This window comes from Carassius gibelio, chromosome B20 (genome assembly GCF_023724105.1).
Source record: "Carassius gibelio isolate Cgi1373 ecotype wild population from Czech Republic chromosome B20, carGib1.2-hapl.c, whole genome shotgun sequence".
NCBI classification, from domain to species: domain Eukaryota; kingdom Metazoa; phylum Chordata; class Actinopteri; order Cypriniformes; family Cyprinidae; genus Carassius; species Carassius gibelio.
The window spans coordinates 18,095,853-18,111,951 of record NC_068415.1 but is presented as its reverse complement, the minus strand read 5'-3'; the positions used below and the strand labels follow the sequence as shown (position 1 = coordinate 18,111,951).

The 16,099-nt window shown below is 36.3% G+C and overlaps 1 protein-coding gene across 2 annotated transcripts in view; it reads right to left on the bottom strand.

Annotated features, from left to right (window-relative positions):
- Nucleotides 1-5,218: 5,218 nt before the first annotated feature.
- LOC127983867 (meprin A subunit beta-like) overlaps nt 5,219-16,099 on the bottom strand; it is an 83,938-nt gene continuing 73,057 nt past the window's right edge. For both annotated transcript variants that reach the window (XM_052586243.1, XM_052586244.1), the window contains exons 8-15: nt 11,690-11,868; nt 11,332-11,550; nt 11,018-11,170; nt 8,116-8,331; nt 7,572-8,039; nt 7,247-7,432; nt 7,057-7,169; nt 5,219-6,525 (exon numbers count right to left, since the gene is read on the bottom strand). In XM_052586243.1, the coding sequence (XP_052442203.1) occupies nt 6,484-6,525; nt 7,057-7,169; nt 7,247-7,432; nt 7,572-8,039; nt 8,116-8,331; nt 11,018-11,170; nt 11,332-11,550; nt 11,690-11,868 (1,576 nt within the window). In that variant the 3' untranslated portion in view covers nt 5,219-6,483. The remainder of the gene's footprint in view (nt 6,526-7,056; nt 7,170-7,246; nt 7,433-7,571; nt 8,040-8,115; nt 8,332-11,017; nt 11,171-11,331; nt 11,551-11,689; nt 11,869-16,099) is intronic.

Genomic DNA, 16,099 nt, shown 5'->3' with positions numbered 1-16,099 from the left:
TTGTGTAATAGTGAAGTATCACAATGTGTATACATTGTCATTGATTACTGCTTTACAGTGAGGAATAGATAATGGCAAGTTGTTGCAGGTTCATCCATTATATTTCTTGCCATTTACTTCAAAAATCAAAGAAATAATATATTATTTTCATTATTAAATAATTTCTTTCTAATTTTTCCATGTTTCATCAGATGGCCTCACAATGTCCTGTCAAAAGCTTTACTGCTCATGACGTAAGAATAAAAAAAGGTTGGTCTGTGAAAACTGTCAGATATAAATGTGACTCAGCTCAGTTTGTTGTCCATGATGAGGAGAATACATATATGTAGGTTTTACTGCCCGTCTACCCCCAGGGGCCCAGTAGCACCCCCCGGAAGAGCCCAAAACTGTACATTTCAAATGGCTGTAAATCAGAGTCCAATTAACCTATCAAAGAGAAAATGGGCAGGATTATTACTTATGCTATGCTGATAAAATAATGTTGAGCTCAGTTTTCAGAAATAAATGGAAAGCTGGCATAAAGGCATTTTAAATATTGCTCACTGTAAAATACCACATTTTAGCCTGCCTCTCAAATATATCATAGAGGTTTGCACAATGAACATATTTAGATATCCAGTTTTCCTTAAAATAAATAATTTATTTCGTTTCGTTAATAAAAAGTTTTAAACTACATAACCCACAAGCCTCCGTCGTTCTATCTATGGAAAGGCAACACTAGGGGGCTGTTTTTTGTAGTTCACTGAAGTTATGCTTAGGGTTAGGGATATGATCTCGCTAAAGATGTCATTTTTCTCAAGATAGCAACACTTCATTGTTGACTTAATATATAAATAATGTGATGATAGCAGCAAAACATACTTTTTAACTTGATGCGCTGTTTAATATGGGTTAAAAGATAGTCCAACCACAGACTGTCCTGAAAATTCATAGCCAATGACATCAAAGCTGAGTAGCAGCGTCACACTTCCTTATCCATTTATGACTGATGTCTTTCATTTTTCAGCTGAAGGGATAGATTCGGTTAACAATAGATTAAGCTTGCTACTTATTAGATTCTGTTTTATTAACGTCTTCACCTTCCTCCGTTGTTCAGCTTGACAAAAATTGGGCAATATTGATGTGCACATACCCAGCAGTCGCAGTTGTATCCAACAGATAGATTCCTCTCATTAAATATAAGACACATTTTTAAGATTTTTATTTATTTTTTTGACCAAAGACAAATATATTTACTAATCAAATGATGTGCTTCTAAAATTTACATTGTATATTACATTGTGTTTTAAAGTTAAAATTGTTCAATTTTGTGTTTCTGTGATTTACCATTCTCTACCATTTGAACTCTAGGAATAAAAACAGAAATTATAAATGAATGAATGAATGAACAAATAAATACATAAAGCCAGAGATGTATAAAGTACTAGAGACCCATACTTGAGTAAAAGTACAAGTGCTCTATCAAAAAAGTGACTTGAGTAGAAGTTGAAGTGCTCTTTAAGCACCACACTTAAGTAGAAGTACTAAAGTATTCAACATTTTTTGTACTTAAGTATTGCAAGTAGTCTATTTTAAAATTTACTACTCAAGTACTGAAAGTAAAAGTAGAAGTATTGTGTTATGTAGCTATTAAAGAAAGTAGTCAAAATTTGAACATATTGTTTTTACTATTTCAAATGATTAACCTAAAGGACAAACAAAATTCCTTTGACTGTAACTTCTTGTAAACAAAAAACCATTACTAGGGTTAGTTAGCCCAATTTGCAAAATTATGTCATTAATAACTTACCCTCATGTTGTTTCAAACCCATAAGACATCAGAGGGTCATTTAGAATTTTTTGAAGCATCGAAAATACATTTTGGTCCAAAAATAGCAAAAACTACGACTTTATTCAGCATTGTCTTCTCTTCCGTGTCTGTTGTAAGACAGTTAAAAACAAAGCAGTTTGTGATATCCGGTTCGCGAACGAATCATTCGATGTAACCGGATCTTTTTGAAACAGTTCACCAAATCGAACTGAATCGTTTTAAACGGTTCGCGTCTCCAATACGCATTAATCCACAGATGAATTAAGCTGTTAACTTGTTTAATGTGTCTGACACTCCCTCTGAGTTAAAACAAACCAATATCCCGGAGTAATTCATTGACTCAAACAGTACACTGACTGAACTGCTGTGAAGAGAGAACTGAAGATGAACACCGAGCCGAGCCAGATAATGACTCGTTCACGAGTCAAGAACCGTTTCTGTCAGACGCGTCCGATTCGTGAACCGAGGAGCTGATGATACTTCGCATGTGTGATTTAGCGTGAAGCAAACAGAAACACAGAGTGTCTGAACCGAAGTGATTCTTTTGGTGATTGATTCTGAACTGATTCTGTGTTAATGTTATAAGCCCAGGTGCAGTCAACGCCAATGACGCCATTGCGTCGAGCGCAAAAGAATCGGTGAACTGTTTTCTTCAACTGGTTTATTGAATCGAACTGTCAGAAAGAACTAACGTTACTGGTTATCCGAGAACCGATGCAACCGGTTCTTGACTCGTGAACGAGTCATTATCTGGCTCGGCTCGGTGTTCATCTCTCTCTTCACAGCAGTTCAGTCAGCACGCGCAGTGTCGCTTGATTCGCTCAATGATGTGCCAGCTTCATCAAACCTGCCATCTACAGTTCTGGCAGTGGTTTGTAATGGAATGATTCGTAACATTTTTATAATTGTAACGAGTAACGATGCAGCACATAAAAAAAATATCGGAGTAAAAGTATTAAACTCAGCGAAAATATGTACTGAAGTAAAAGTGGAAGTAGGAGAAAAAATAATACTCTAGTAAAGTACAGATACCGCCTTTTAGTACTTAAGTACAGTAGTGAAGTAGTTCTACTTCGTTACTATACATCTCTGCATAAAGCATAATAAACATGCATATATTTGTAAGGATCTTCCATTATTTATTGATATGTCAAACTCATTTAAAGACAACATGCCCAAATTACTACACTGCATCCTCTGTCACCAAGATCGTTTTTGCCACCATAAAGAATAAAAAGGCAGTTATGTTGTAAACATTAACTATTTTCAGTATGCAAATGAAAATGCTTTTATTAAAAAACAAAACAGTAAATACAGTATGTCTTTCAGAGAACACTGGAAAAAGATCAATTTTCTTAAAAATTAAATTGACCAAAATGTTATACAACACAATGTAAATGTTTCAAACTCACAAAATAACACCATGAAGACATGCATGTCAAGTGTGCAATATCATCTATAAAACTCAATCAGCACAGCATCAAATAAACACTGATTGTCTGAACAATGAAAGACAGAGAAAGTGTTCAGGAAAACAAACACCTGCTAGCTTTGACAATAACATCATGAATTCACTTCATGACTGGAGCTAGGGGATGACTGTGTATGAATATCTCCTTTACTAAAACTCTTAATTAAAGTCTAAAAAGTATGAAGCTTGAAAAAGAGAACAAAATGCTTTATCAATACGAAAAATACTATTTTTAACTATTGTTTTCATCACTGGTTCTGTATTGTATTCATTATGAGCTTATAATTAAAACAAAGTTACATCTTCTGCAAAAATCAAACCACTGCAAAGTCTAATCACTGATCCAGGGACCATTTCTGTGTGTGCGGGGGATAAAGAGTTAATGAGGTGAGTCCTTGTGCATGATGGAGAACTGCAGTGTTATCTTCAAACAATCCTGTAAGACATAAAGGAAGGAAATATTACATTACATTCAACTTATACATTACACTGTGTTTTGTTTAGACTCTGTAAAGATGCTGTATAATTAAATGTTAAATGCATCCATTATTGAAAGCAAGTAATTAATAGCAAGCTATAGTCATATGAATTCTTTTGATAGTGTCAGATGAGTCCATCCTGGGGCTTGTACAATATCATACAAGTGTTAAACTGGATTATTAAGACTGTGATGTGCGACTGTGTTTAGGGATCATTTTTAAGACTTTGACCCTGTCCAGATACCCACACTTGCAGTCTTGGCCACTTGAGAGTGTGTGTACGTGACAGTGTGTGAACAAGACTGTCCCCGGTCTTAATAATGCTAAGGCACAGCGTCCTTAACACACACTAAACCTCTCCAATATTGCTCCGGAGCTCTATACAAAGCTTAGTGTATCCCATCATGCATCATGTTTTGGAATAAATCGTCAGACTTTTTGCCAAGATCTCACAAGATGTCACGGAAAGCTGTCCAATGTACAGTATGTGAAATATTGATAATTAGATATTAAACATCTCTGTAAACACATAAGTGTCCCATAAAGCAGTGGCTCCCAATCCTGGTCCTGGAGAACCCCAACACTGCACATTTGAGACGTCTCCCTATTCAAACACACCTGATTCAACTCATCAGTGAAGACTCCAAGGCAGATAAGAGAGACGCCAAAACCGTGCAGTGCTGGGGTTCTCCAGGATCAGGATGAAAAGTTCGACACACACTTGTGGTCATCATGCTCACTTGAACACTAGGCCAAATACAGGAAAGACGTCAAATAAGTAATCAAGTGGTCAAGTGCAAAGATGGCAAGTGTGGGTATTTGGACAGTGCAACAGTTTAAGAAACAACAAATGCTGTACAAATTATAACAGCAGGAATGTTTGATAAAAGGGACAAACTATCACAGACTTACTACTGCAAATATCTGCCTCCGCAGCTTTCTGTCTTCTCCATTTCTGAAGGAATACCTCTCCAGAAACACCACTGGGCTTCCTTTACGTCTTTTCAGCTAAAAATAAAAATAAAAAGAATAAAAAAGGGGAGAGAAAATAAAATTGAATTATATACAGAATGCTAATAATGATCTGTGAGCATAATATTTAGATATAAACTGATATGAATGAACTGCAAGATTAAAAAATAAAAAATTTAATTATTTATTTATTTACTTTTTTTTGGGGGGGGGGGGGGGGGATTTACATTAAAAGGTATTAAACCAACATCTCAGACATGAAATCCATGCGGGCAAGATATGGGCTGCATCTGGGCTGAAACTGCTTGCTGTCCAGATAGATGTGCAGGTGGATTGAGAGACAGTTTTGAAGTGAAGGTTGGAGTCCACCAAGGATCAGCGCTTAGTCAGCTGATTTTTATCACCATCATTGACTACGTGACCGATGCTGTGAGAAGGGAAACACCATGGGACAAGATGTTTCCTGATGATGTTTTTCTGTGCAGCAAAGCCAAAACCAAAGAAGAAAGGCTCAAAAGCTGAACCAAAGCCCTAGAGATTAGAGGCATGAAGGTTAGTAGAAAGAAGACTCAGTACATGGCAACTGGAAAAGACACCCAGGACAAGAAGGTCATCAGACTGCGTAAAGGAGTTGAGCTAAAGAGTTCAAGTACCTGGGATCCACAGTTCAAGAACCTGGAGGGTGAAGTATCAAGGATTCAAGCAGGATGGAACAGCTGGCAAAGAATGACAGGAGTGATGTGTGAGAAGAAGATACCCCCCAGAGTAAAAGGAAAATTTTATCAGACTGTGATCAGACCAGCAATGCTGTATGGAAAGAAGCAGTGGCAGTAACTAAAGCATAAGAACGACAGATGGAAGTAGCAGAGATGAAGATGATGTGATTTCTCCTTAGGGCAAACAAAATATGATCAGGAGACAAATGACAGTATCAGAAAACAGCTGCAAGTGGAAAGCTGTAAGAGTAAAAAAAAAAGAAAACAAGATGGAATGGCCACATTCTGAGAAGAGATAATGAATGCGTTGGAAAGAAAATCAGAAAAAGGCACTTTTTCAACATTTTTGCATAAATGCAGAAAAACAATAAATAAACACTCTGTAGGTTTTGATAAAATATTACTGCAAACTAAACATAACAAAAACTAAGAAGAGAAAACAAACAAACAAACACTCCAAACAAACAGAAGATGTTTGGTTTGAGACTACATATCTGGTTAAACCTACAGTCCAATTGCAGGCATACATTTACAGGATCAGGATGACAACCAGGTCATAGTCTCAGAGAATGTGATGTTTCTCATATAGTGCAGTGCCAATGGACAGCTGGATTCTGTTCAGGAATGTAATTTATGTAAATTCAGGAATGTAAATTACATTACAATTAATTTTAATATATCACTTTGTTACAGACTACAACATACCACTAATAAACTGTGGGAGCATTAATGGTTGACTACTTCTTTTGATGCTTTTAAATTTATTCATTTTGCAAGCAGTTTTATCCAAAGCAACTTACAAATGAGGAAAACAAGAAGAAATTCATCTTAAGGAGGAAATGTAATCTAGTAATAATGTTTCTTGAGCATGTAACTTATCAGTGTTTTTTTTTTCTTTTCTTTTCTTCTCTTTTTTTTTTTTTTTTAATGCAGGTTATAATTCAGTAGCTCCAGCTCCAGCTCAGCTCACAATATACGGCCAATTCTGGAAAGATTTCTCTCTCTCCATTGAGGCTTCTTGATGTATGCTGCATCTCATGGGGATCTTTTGTTCCATGGTCCCAGGACTCTGGGGTTCTGTAAGAGAAAATTCAGTTTAATGGGAGCAGTGTTGAGAAGGTTTGGAAATTTGGAAATGTAATAGTTTACAGATTTCAAGTTATGTAAAATTTAATAAATAGTGTATTTCAATTGCTTTATTAAAGTAATGTTTTTGATTACATTTGATTATTTTTCTCAATTTCTAATGTTTTTGATGATTAATCATTTTCAAACATTTAAAGCAGGCAGAGTTAATCTTTCAGTCTTTAAATAAAGAAAACATACATAAACCTAAATAGGAAATAAAACCGTTAAGACATCAATCATATTTATGTGTGTGAAAATATTCTGATAACCTTTTTGTAATCTGTAACTTTTCGTAGGTAACTGTAATTTAACTACACATATATATTCATTCTGATTAACATTTATTTTGTAATTAAATTACATAATTTGTTTACATGTAAGTTGCTCAATAACACTGAATGGGAGTTACTGTATATCCATTTACATTTAATAATGGTACAATTATCAAGTTTAGGAGAAAACTGGGATATAGATGCATACAACCATCTGTCTCTTTGGCTCCCCCGCATCACGGTCATCAATCTCTAATCGCAGGTCTCTGATTTCCGGTCTCCAAGACTCTCTGGTCTGAGTCCCCAAAAGTCCAGTCACGTCTATTGATGAAGTTGATATTTAAAACTCTTGTCATATTTCATAAGAATTTCATTTGCATTGAATAAGAACTGCACACCTTCAAGGGAGAGGAGGAAGATGACATCATCTCCTTTAATAAAGCTTCGGCTCTTCAGACGATCATGTGTGATGTAATGGCTGGTTCCGTAACCCCACCCCCGGTAGAATTTACTACCATCTGTGTCAGTGACTAGACTGCCTACTTTTCGTGGGTTGTCCCAATAATACTTAACATTACCTGTGGCTGCACAAAATGAGAAGATTCTATTTAAAAACACATATTGCCTTTTATCTCTAAGAAATTTGTAATCAAGTATCTGCATTTATCATATCAGCATTAATGGCAAATAAAAATGACTCATAACTATAACTTTGTTTCTTACAGTCTGTGAAAGTCATGTTTGGATCTGTAGTGATCATCTCAATGTTGTTCATGCGATGTTGGATGTCTGGATTCTGGTCCATCAGCTCCATAGATGCCTGACGCCATGGACATGGCCATTGGAGCTTGTCATCATTGGGTCCAGAGGTTAAGTGAAGGTATATTGCCATTATATCTGGACTATCCTTCAAGCCATTAATGTTCAAAGAAATCTGAAATGAGTAACCATCTGGGGACAGGAAACGGGGGCTGTAGGTTTTGGAACCGGCAGGGGTTGTAGAGAGAAGCCTTTTAAAATTACGAATGCGCCAAATGTGTTGAGGACACTTGGTCTCTGAAAGGTTGATGTCGTCTAGAGACAGACCACCCTTTGATGTGTCTCTTCCTTTAACCCCTTCAAACACTACTCTGAATTTATCAGAGACATTTAGCGTAACATGGTATAGTTCCCAGGAGCCTCGAAATCCACCTAGGTTGTACAAGTATAAGTTACCCATAGGCTAAAGGGATTAATCTATTGGTGTTTTAAACAAAAAATTTATTACCTTTGATCTTCTGAATAAGTCTCAGGGCTCCTTTGGGGTTTTTAACTGTGTATTCACGCACCCAGATGTTTAGCTGGTCATCATCACTTCCGCTGTTGTAATGATAGAACTGCAGGCATTGGGAGCGTCTTTTGGGGTGAAAGAGGCGACTTTCCAGGAAAGCCTTGTCACCCTTGGTTCCTGTGGCTGTGCTGAAATGCATGAAGAACCCAACCCCTGTAACACATATGCAGGTCATCGATTCATGGGTTAAATTCAGCCTGGTGCCAGCCTGGCTGGACTTAAATTATTTTACGATACCCGTGCGAGCCTCAAAGGAGAAATGAAAACCCCCAACCAAATTCCTGAACACAAAGGAAACCTTTCGTAGAAGTTCCTTACTTTCATCATTTTATTAATAATATGTATTTTGAATATGTTTTGTGTGTACCATGGTTAATCCTTGTTATGCGAGGATTATAATTTTACTAGTGTATAAATTGGAATTGTTTCTCCTCACCAACTTTCTCAAAGAAAGCCATGTGCTGCAACCCCCAGTCCTTTGCAGCTCGTAAAATTTTACGACCACACAGGACTACACAGGACAGGAAACCCAATCCTTACAAAAGAATGGTAAAATGTACTCAAATGTAGTCTTGATGTGTATATTATTGTTTTTGCGGTGCATTAGAGGTTTCCCATATAAATTGGGACTATCTGCAGTGTTATCATGTGTTAATCAAATCTTTAAATGTGTTTAATTCTGCATTTGAATGTAACTTCATGTTTTGATCATTTATATATATTATGTTTAGTATTTTTCTAATCGTCATGCTTTGACAGACCCATTTATCTAGAGCAAAGTAATGAAAAATGTATTTAATCTGGAATTACGAATTTGCTAGAATATCCCTGATGAAATCTGACCAACCTTAAATCATTAGGGGGGTTGTTTCCACAGAGACAAAGGAACTTTTTCCCGCTGCAGATCGCGGACGTTCATTGGCTGTTCACGCGAACAGAGGCGGGAACTATCTCAAGCTATAAGAGTCGACCGAACAAGGCCCACCGCTCTCTTCTTACGCTAACTCCCTTCCCTCCTGCATCTACCCAGGTCGCCCCCGCGAGTCCCTCATATCGCGTGCTTCTTCTCTTCTTCTCGTTCTTGGTTCTCGGATACGCTGCTCTCGGCCTTGGGCCGCGCTCATTTCGCCGTCCCCCTCAGCACAGGGACTGAGGAAAGGAAAGCCATTTTCATGGCTCCTTTGGAAGCTTTCGTTTTTGTTGTTTGTTTTCTTTTCTTTACTAAGTTTATTCAACTATTCGCCTCTCCACACAAGGAAGACGAATTCTGGAACATTGTTTGTTGAACCTTTCAAATACCGCACGAAGACAGAACAAAGGCCCGCTCCCGCTGCTCCACGCTCACGCCAAGATCCAGCGCAGCTTGCACGCGCTGCACACGCGCGCAGTTTTCAAAAGGACCAGCGCACAAAGCGTCACAAAAAGACCACGCTCACGCACGATGGGCCATGCAAGTATCACTTTTCTATGGAGATTTAAATGCTGCTTTAAAGTGTTGCTATGATCTGATTGTTGTTGGCTTCCAAAAAGGTTACTGACTGATTTTCATACCTGAGCTCATTCTGTGATCTCTCTCACGTTCTCCATTTTCTCTCTCTCTCGCTCGCTCGCTCGCTCTCTTTCTCTCTCTCTCTCTCTCTCTTTTATTTGGATTCCGTTATGTTTTGTATAAAGGTTACTGTCTGTATTGTCGTACGCATATTTACTCTGTGTGATTTGTAGTTTCGATGTATCACTAGTTGAATTATTAAAAACCCATATATAACATGATTGGCTTGGATTCCACCCCACTCACATTACGAGTCACTGAAAGGTCTGATCTTTAGCTACAAGCTTTAAATTTAGAAACCACTGTTTGATTTGCAGTAATTTACAGTAAGAGATATCACAATAATTGATATGAAGAATGGAATATTGGCATATTAATGAGTAAGTTACAGTGCCCTGTAATTAGTTATTGGTATAGACAATTGAGCTATTTTTCATAATCAATAAAATTTAATGTAACTGTCATCTGAGATATATATTAATCATATTCCTGATTAATTATTCTAATTCCCTATATATCATTTGAGTTAATTACTATGTAAAACTCATTGTTGTTACACCCCTGTGGAAGTATAAACTTTATTAGATAATAGACCATTAAGTCAGTCTTCTCACTTTCTTACCTGATAATGGAGTTTAAAAATAATTTTGCATGTAATATTGCAATCCTTGACAAGAAATGTCTTGAGAAGGTCAAATAATATTTCCTTATGGTATCAGTAAAATGTGTTTATCATGAAGACCAAACTTCCACTATCAAAAAAAAAGGTATCAATGCAGGATTATGGACTATGAATATAATAAACATTTTACAAAGTGGTTATGTAAAAAAAAGGAGTTTCTAATCTAGCTGCTGAAAGTGACTGTACGTTTGTCACTAATTTTTTTATACTTCTTCTATATCTTTTGATTCCTCTTGTAACGTCATGAAAATGCAATAGTAGATTTTTTTTTTCTTTTACAGTTGGTGTAAACTTAAAAAAAAAAAAAATTCTGTGTGAAAAAGTACACACAACAGACAACACTCCTGCTTGATGCGACTCACAGTGACAAGAGTCTGGATTTTTGATGTATTACAACCAAAGATATTTGTGTTTGTATGGAGTTTGGATAAATAAGGTTTCAAAATGGGAGGGGCTACTGAGCATGATAAATGGTAAAACTGTTAACTCACTTGAATGAAGTTTTATTGCTAGTGATCCTGTGGCTCAAAAATTGCAATTGTCATTGGTAAATAAATGCTAAACTCAGTTTGGTTGAAACCTGATTTTGTGGTTAGGGCTGTACATACCTTTACATTGACCCAGGTTGGTGTAGTCCGTCTGTGGACCGCCCTTTACTCTTTGTACACGAGCCCATTTGGCATTTCCACCATCACCCTGGATCATGCCACAGATATTTGGCTCCTCAAACTGGCAAGAGTCCAGAAATATTGAGGCTGTAGCTGGAAGATTTATGAAATATGTTTAGAACAAGAGGAGTGAGAGAAGTACATTATTAGTTGAGCGAGTAGGCTTTATCTTATCAGTCAAACTAATGTCAATATATTTATTTAAAAAAACAACGGAGGATTATTTCACAGAAAGTGCTTAATCATAAACTTACTACAGTTGTATAGCCGGTTCAGCTTGAGCAGGTCACTGTCACTAAACTCCATGCGTTGACCAATCTCATCCAAGAATTCTGGTATTTTTGTAACAATGGTTGGCTTACTGCCTTTGCTGAAGGCTGTCTTACTGTAGTGCATGACTGAACCATAATCATAGGGCACACCGAGAGAGCTTGACTCCGTTTCATTATGTAAATTAAAGTTGTGCTCTTCACCTAAGTGAAAAACAAATTGCAAATTAGTTGATGAACAAATTACTTTGTATTTAATATAATTATATGTATAGATGTTAGGAGTTTTGCGAGACAGAGTGATGTTATGATTGATGAGTGTATTTAAGAATTCAACAGTTACCCTCTTTAATCTGGTCCCACATGATGGTGACATAGTCGTCTCTGTCAGATCTGGATTGCTCGTGCCAGAAACCCAGCGCATGCAGAAACTCATGCTCCACTATTCCTAAACTGTCACAGCCTTCACCAATTGACAACTTTTGTTTCCCCATCCGTTGATTCCCCACATATGAGTAACATCTGATTGGACATAAACACATCCCCTTTTCATCAACCTGAATTTCATATTTTTGCAAAAATTTTCACCCCTTAGATACAGCCAGTGAAATAAAAGCCCCAATGTTTTTACATGTGCATTGTTTGTACATTGTCCTAATGTTTGTAATGGAGCATGACACTGCAATGAAGATTACTGTGCAAAATAATGGAAAGATGGCAAAAGAAACCATTTTGGAGGTGATATTAAATCTGTAGTGAGGTGGATTTCTCCATCTTTTTTTCAGCATTTGGTGCTGTTTACCATCCCTTTTTCTTCCTTTTGGGGTTTTTGGAGTAAGATTTAAAAATGCAATTTAAATGTTATATGATGTTATATAACATAACAATCAGCTCTATAGCTTTAGGTCATTGTTACGTCCCTGAAATGGCTAAGGGCTTGAGGGAACGCAACATAAAATAAAATTAATAATTCCCGGATTAATTAACCCTTTTAACGTTTTTAAGGTGCTGGTGCAAAAAGGACGCAAGGACAAAAATAGGGTTTGATTCATAAAATTACATATATTCATTTATATCACCAACATGCACAAAAGAGGAATACAAAAATCATGCCCAGGGAGTAGGAACCCGAGCAGGGCTAAATTAAAGAAATAAACAAAACAAAGCCTACTATCCAACTACATTACCCATCCTCACTAATCTACTACACCAAAAAAATAAATAAATCAAAAACAAAATCAACGGCGCACAACACGCCCTACCTAACCTACACTAAATAAAAACCAAAACATACACAAGTAGCACCCGCTCCTTACCTGATGTATTAACACGGTTCTCCCTAGGTATTGCATGAATGGAAGTCACGTGACATACTTTCCTACTCACTACTCCCTGGCCGGTTATAAAGCAATATACACCAATAGAAAACCAAATGGTTAACTCAATAAATAACACACACAAAAAAAAAAAAAAAAGAAAAAAAAAAAAAAAAAAGAAAGCTGACCATTCAGGTCGTAATAATGATGGACCGCCAGCAGCACCGCCCTGAAAAATGATAGCGGAGAGAGACAGCAAAAACAACAACAACAACAACAAAAAAAACACCATATCCTCGGAACACGTAACATTCCCACCCTAAAAAAACAAACATACAACATTATGTTTGTCACAATTTCCACAAGGAGGGGGAAGAGAGAAAAAAAAAAATAGATATACACATTGATTTACTCAAACCCTGGAAAGCGCATCGGCCATTACGTTCTCAGAGCCTCTCTTATGCCGAATCTCTATGTTGTAATTTTGGACAATCAAAGCTCACTTCATTAACCTCTGGTTCTGATTATACATTCGGCACAAAAAGGTTAGGGGATTATGGTCAGTATAAACTATTACTGGACACATCGTAGATCCAACGTAAACCAGGGGCTAAAGTGTAAAAAATTCCTGAGCCTGAACTTGTGGGGTGTTTGGAGAGAAACTCCACAGACAGACTTAATTCAAATATTGACGATAGTAAAAAAAATACAGTAACAAGAGTTTAAGTGCTTAAAAAATGATAAAAAGACTGAGTTGACTCTCTTCAATGATTATGTTTGGCACCATTTATTTAAAAGTACTATGTCAAATAAAGTGTTTTCTTCTAAACAATAACAAGTGCTTAAATAATTAAGTGCTCAACGTGCTTTAAGCAGGGATGTAGTGGAGGGTAAACGCACGTAAACGCACCTCCCAAAATTCGGAAATAGCCTTTACCCACCTCCAAAGTTCGTTTATCCACCTCTAAATTGAGTTTATCCACCTCTAAATAGCCTACAGTTCCTATGACATTTTAAATTAAGCTTATGTCGTTTTAGTTTCATGTTGTTCATTATTAGTTTCATAGGTTGTTTGTTGTTAAAGATGAAGTCTTTCATATTGCGCTGCAACTTGTCAGTGTTGACCAATTCCTTGCGGTGTTGCCAGTAGTAGTGGGAAGTTCGGATCACTTTACTGACTTGGGTCTTTGAGTCTCGTTCAGCAAAATGAACTAATCTTTTCTCTTCCCGTATGGTGTTATTTTTTAGTGAAAAGTTATGAGTGTGTAAGACATGCTCACGAGCACATTGTGTTATTTCACACACGCAAAAATGAACCTTCAGCTGGCATGATAAAAAGTACTTGCGCACAAATTCAACAACCGAGAGGTGTACATGTAGCTGCGAGCGAGCGCCTGGCATACTCGCATAGCAGGGGCGTAGCCATCTTTTCAGAAGTGAGGGGGACAGAAATTGTATATATATATATATATATATATATATATATATATATATATATATATATATATATATATATATATATATATACACACACACACACACACACATTGCAATATAATGTAAAACATTACAATAGAACATTTCTGTAATATATAGCCTACCAGTCAGCAGTTTTTGAACAGTAAGCTGGCTTTTTCAGCCTGATCTCACAATCAAAACGTACATATTTAGACGTAAATTAAAACTGTCCAATACGTATGTGCCTTTACGTATTTACAGTGTCATTTACGTATTATCTGGACGTAATTACAGGTTCGATACGTATCGAAATTTACGTAAAAACAACCTCAAATACGTACAGATAGAACGTGTTCTCTGACCAGTCAGTTATCCATAGAAATTTGCTCATGAAGCTGCTTTTCAATGCATATCTGATTATTTTTTTTAATATTTATGTATATTTTCCCTTTATATATATATATATATATATTTTTTTTTTTTTTTTTTTTGATAAATGTAAAATCCCTATACCTCACCTGAACCTAAACCTACCCATTTTATACAGAATGTTAAAAGAATAAAACATAATAAAACACAATTTTAGTAAAAATATAACATTAAAACGTTATTTTGAGCCACTAACGTTAATCTTACACCTACCCATAACCATTTCTTAAAACTACATAACGTTACTGTTATAAATAAACAAGTAACACTGGCACTGGCGCTATTTTCAAATTCGAATCATAACGAGCGCGGGCTTTGACTCTGACGGATGCTGTTGCTGAAGCCGCCTTTCCACTGCACACGACATTCGGACACGATTGTCACATTTCTCCCTCTAGCGGCAATCGCGCAGAACTTTCAAGCTGGTCGTGCAGCAACCGTTACCTTGGCATATTCACCATGGTAAAATGTATAATTTTAATGAACATAGTTAATTTATGAATGCATCGTCACAAATCAGGTGACCCCCAAAATAAAAACAGTAGGTTTTATGGGGCTAATCAACGTAAATAATGGTTTAATATTTATTAAATAATTATTTCTGCCATAAGTATTATAAACCACCATTTTACAGAAATGGTGTTTAAAGGATAGTGTTAATGTTAACAAAATATTGGTAATTCTGACCTCGCACCACTGATCTATATATATAACTGGATCGCTCATTGCGTTCTAAACTGCCAACAGGCAGTGAAGCCACTGGAAGTGTTCGATCCGCCATTTTACTAATCCCTACCAGCAGAGAGCACCATTGAGTCACATTCAAACCGCTGTCCTAAAATAACTCGATTAGAAGCTGATCAGTCAAACGGGACTCGTTGTTATGTTATGTGTAATAAAGTAATGTTTACTTATGATGTTATCTGCAGTGTTTACGGTCTTTTGGGACAGGATAAGCGATATATTTAAATCGTGTTGGTGGGTGTGTCTGCTGCGCACTGATGACACAGGTAACGTTAACTGATCAAACACAAAAATGGCTTATTTCTTTATGAACAAAGTTATTCAGGAATTATTAAACGAACGTATTAGTATCAGAAATAGATTTTAAAATATTACAATGAATTATACAATTATGTTGTTAATATTTCTCTATAATGAAACTAAAAAAAAACAAATTTACTATCTGGGAAATAAAGCTTTGTATATATTTCTTAAATCCGTACTGTATATAGTCAGTTATTTCTCTGAATAAATTCAGATTTCAGAACGAACACTTTGTAGTTTGTTATATGTGTTAAGGTCGTGTCCGTCTGATGTTTATCATGTTCATGATGCTCACTACTGTAATGAACGTAGCTTTTTAATAAGTAGGGGAAATCCCTGACATTTAAAAAATAACCGTTTACATGCCTAGGGTGTTAGCATCGTAATAATGTACAGTGATACTTCATATTTATAAACACTGACTTGTTAGGTGATGTTTTCTCATTAAAATCATACAAATTCCTATTAATTCAATGGAACTTTTTCGCACACTAGGGATTACC